Genomic DNA, 2287 nt, shown 5'->3' on the forward strand with positions numbered 1-2287 from the left:
GGGCTCAGTGAAATGAGGAGACGTCTCGCTCTTCAGAAGCTGCTAATGAATTCCACAACACTTGTAATCAAGACTCCGGCGCGATGAAGGGGCCCCCCGGGGAACCTCCTCCCTCAGTGCCAGAGCAGGAGGGGGACCGTCTTCACTGCGCCCCCCCCGGGGAACCTCCTCCCTCAGTGCCCGAGCAGGAGGGGGACCGTCTTCACTGCGCCCCCCCCGGGGAACCTCCTCCCTCAGTGCCCGAGCAGGAGGGGGACCGTCTTCACTGCGCCCCCCCCGGGGAACCTCCTCCCTCAGTGCCCGAGCAGGAGGGGGACCGTCTTCACTGCGCCCCCCCCGGGGAACCTCCTCCCTCAGTGCCCGAGCAGGAGGGGGACCGTCTTCACTGCGCCCCCCCCGGGGAACCTCCTCCCTCAGTGCCCGAGCAGGAGGGGGACCGTCTTCACTGCGCCCCCCCCGGGGAACCTCCTCCCTCAGTGCCCGAGCAGGAGGGGGACCGTCTTCACTGCGCCCCCCCCGGGGAACCTCCTCCCTCAGTGCCCGAGCAGGAGGGGGACCGTCTTCACTGCGCCCCCCCCGGGGAACCTCCTCCCTCAGTGCCCGAGCAGGAGGGGGACCGTCTTCACTGCGCCCCCCCCGGGGAACCTCCTCCCTCAGTGCCCGAGCAGGAGGGGGACCGTCTTCACTGCGCCCCCCCCGGGGAACCTCCTCCCTCAGTGCCCGAGCAGGAGGGGGACCGTCTTCACTGCGCCCCCCCCGGGGAACCTCCTCCCTCAGTGCCCGAGCAGGAGGGGGACCGTCTTCACTGCGCCCCCCCCGGGGAACCTCCTCCCTCAGTGCCCGAGCAGGAGGGGGACCGTCTTCACTGCGCCCCCCCCGGGGAACCTCCTCCCTCAGTGCCCGAGCAGGAGGGGGACCGTCTTCACTGCGCCCCCCCCGGGGAACCTCCTCCCTCAGTGCCCGAGCAGGAGGGGGACCGTCTTCACTGCGCCCCCCCCGGGGAACCTCCTCCCTCAGTGCCCGAGCAGGAGGGGGACCGTCTTCACTGCGCCCCCCCCGGGGAACCTCCTCCCTCAGTGCCCGAGCAGGAGGGGGACCGTCTTCACTGCGCCCCCCCCGGGGAACCTCCTCCCTCAGTGCCCGAGCAGGAGGGGGACCGTCTTCACTGCGCCCCCCCCGGGGAACCTCCTCCCTCAGTGCCCGAGCAGGAGGGGGACCGTCTTCACTGCGCCCCCCCCGGGGAACCTCCTCCCTCAGTGCCCGAGCAGGAGGGGGACCGTCTTCACTGCGCCCCCCCCGGGGAACCTCCTCCCTCAGTGCCCGAGCAGGAGGGGGACCGTCTTCACTGCGCCCCCCCCGGGGAACCTCCTCCCTCAGTGCCCGAGCAGGAGGGGGACCGTCTTCACTGCGCCCCCCCCGGGGAACCTCCTCCCTCAGTGCCCGAGCAGGAGGGGGACCGTCTTCACTGCGCCCCCCCCGGGGAACCTCCTCCCTCAGTGCCCGAGCAGGAGGGGGACCGTCTTCACTGCGCCCCCCCCGGGGAACCTCCTCCCTCAGTGCCCGAGCAGGAGGGGGACCGTCTTCACTGCGCCCCCCCCGGGGAACCTCCTCCCTCAGTGCCCGAGCAGGAGGGGGACCGTCTTCACTGCGCCCCCCCCGGGGAACCTCCTCCCTCAGTGCCCGAGCAGGAGGGGGACCGTCTTCACTGCGCCCCCCCCGGGGAACCTCCTCCCTCAGTGCCCGAGCAGGAGGGGGACCGTCTTCACTGCGCCCCCCCCGGGGAACCTCCTCCCTCAGTGCCCGAGCAGGAGGGGGACCGTCTTCACTGCGCCCCCCCCGGGGAACCTCCTCCCTCAGTGCCCGAGCAGGAGGGGGACCGTCTTCACTGCGCCCCCCCCGGGGAACCTCCTCCCTCAGTGCCCGAGCAGGAGGGGGACCGTCTTCACTGCGCCCCCCCCGGGGAACCTCCTCCCTCAGTGCCCGAGCAGGAGGGGGACCGTCTTCACTGCGCACCCCACAGAGCTCGGAGGACTCCGCAGACATTGAGTTCAGTATTGGGTTGGCTCCGCCCTCTAATGGCCCCCCAGTCTTAGTCCGTAGGGTTCAGTATTGGGTTGGCTCCGCCCCTTCGTTCTATAACAGCTCCGCCTCTTCTGGGAAGGCGTCCACAAGGTTTAGGGGTGTGTCTATGGGAATGTTGGACCATTTGTGAGGTCAGGTACTGATGTTGGGGGAGGGGCTCGCAGTCTCCGCCTCTAATTCATCCCAAAGGTGTTCTATGGGGTTG

The 2287-nt window shown here is 70.2% G+C and overlaps 1 protein-coding gene across 1 annotated transcript; it reads right to left on the reverse strand.

Moving 5' to 3' along the window:
* Positions 1-42: 42 nt before the first annotated feature.
* LOC108803707 (basic salivary proline-rich protein 2-like) lies at positions 43-2043 on the reverse strand. The gene has a single exon (XM_018575528.1). The coding sequence runs from the start codon at positions 2041-2043 to the stop codon at positions 43-45; it is 2001 nt and encodes a 666-aa protein (XP_018431030.1).
* Positions 2044-2287: the final 244 nt, after the last annotated feature.

This window comes from Nanorana parkeri, unplaced genomic scaffold (genome assembly GCF_000935625.1).
Source record: "Nanorana parkeri isolate BGI_ZX_2015 unplaced genomic scaffold, ASM93562v1 scaffold4068, whole genome shotgun sequence".
Taxonomy (NCBI): Eukaryota; Metazoa; Chordata; class Amphibia; order Anura; family Dicroglossidae; genus Nanorana; species Nanorana parkeri.

Coding starts and splice junctions, on each gene's coding strand:
- LOC108803707 (XM_018575528.1), bottom strand. CDS start 2,043: ATGTCTGCGGAGTCCTCCGAGCTCTGTGGGGTGCGCAGTGAAGACGGT.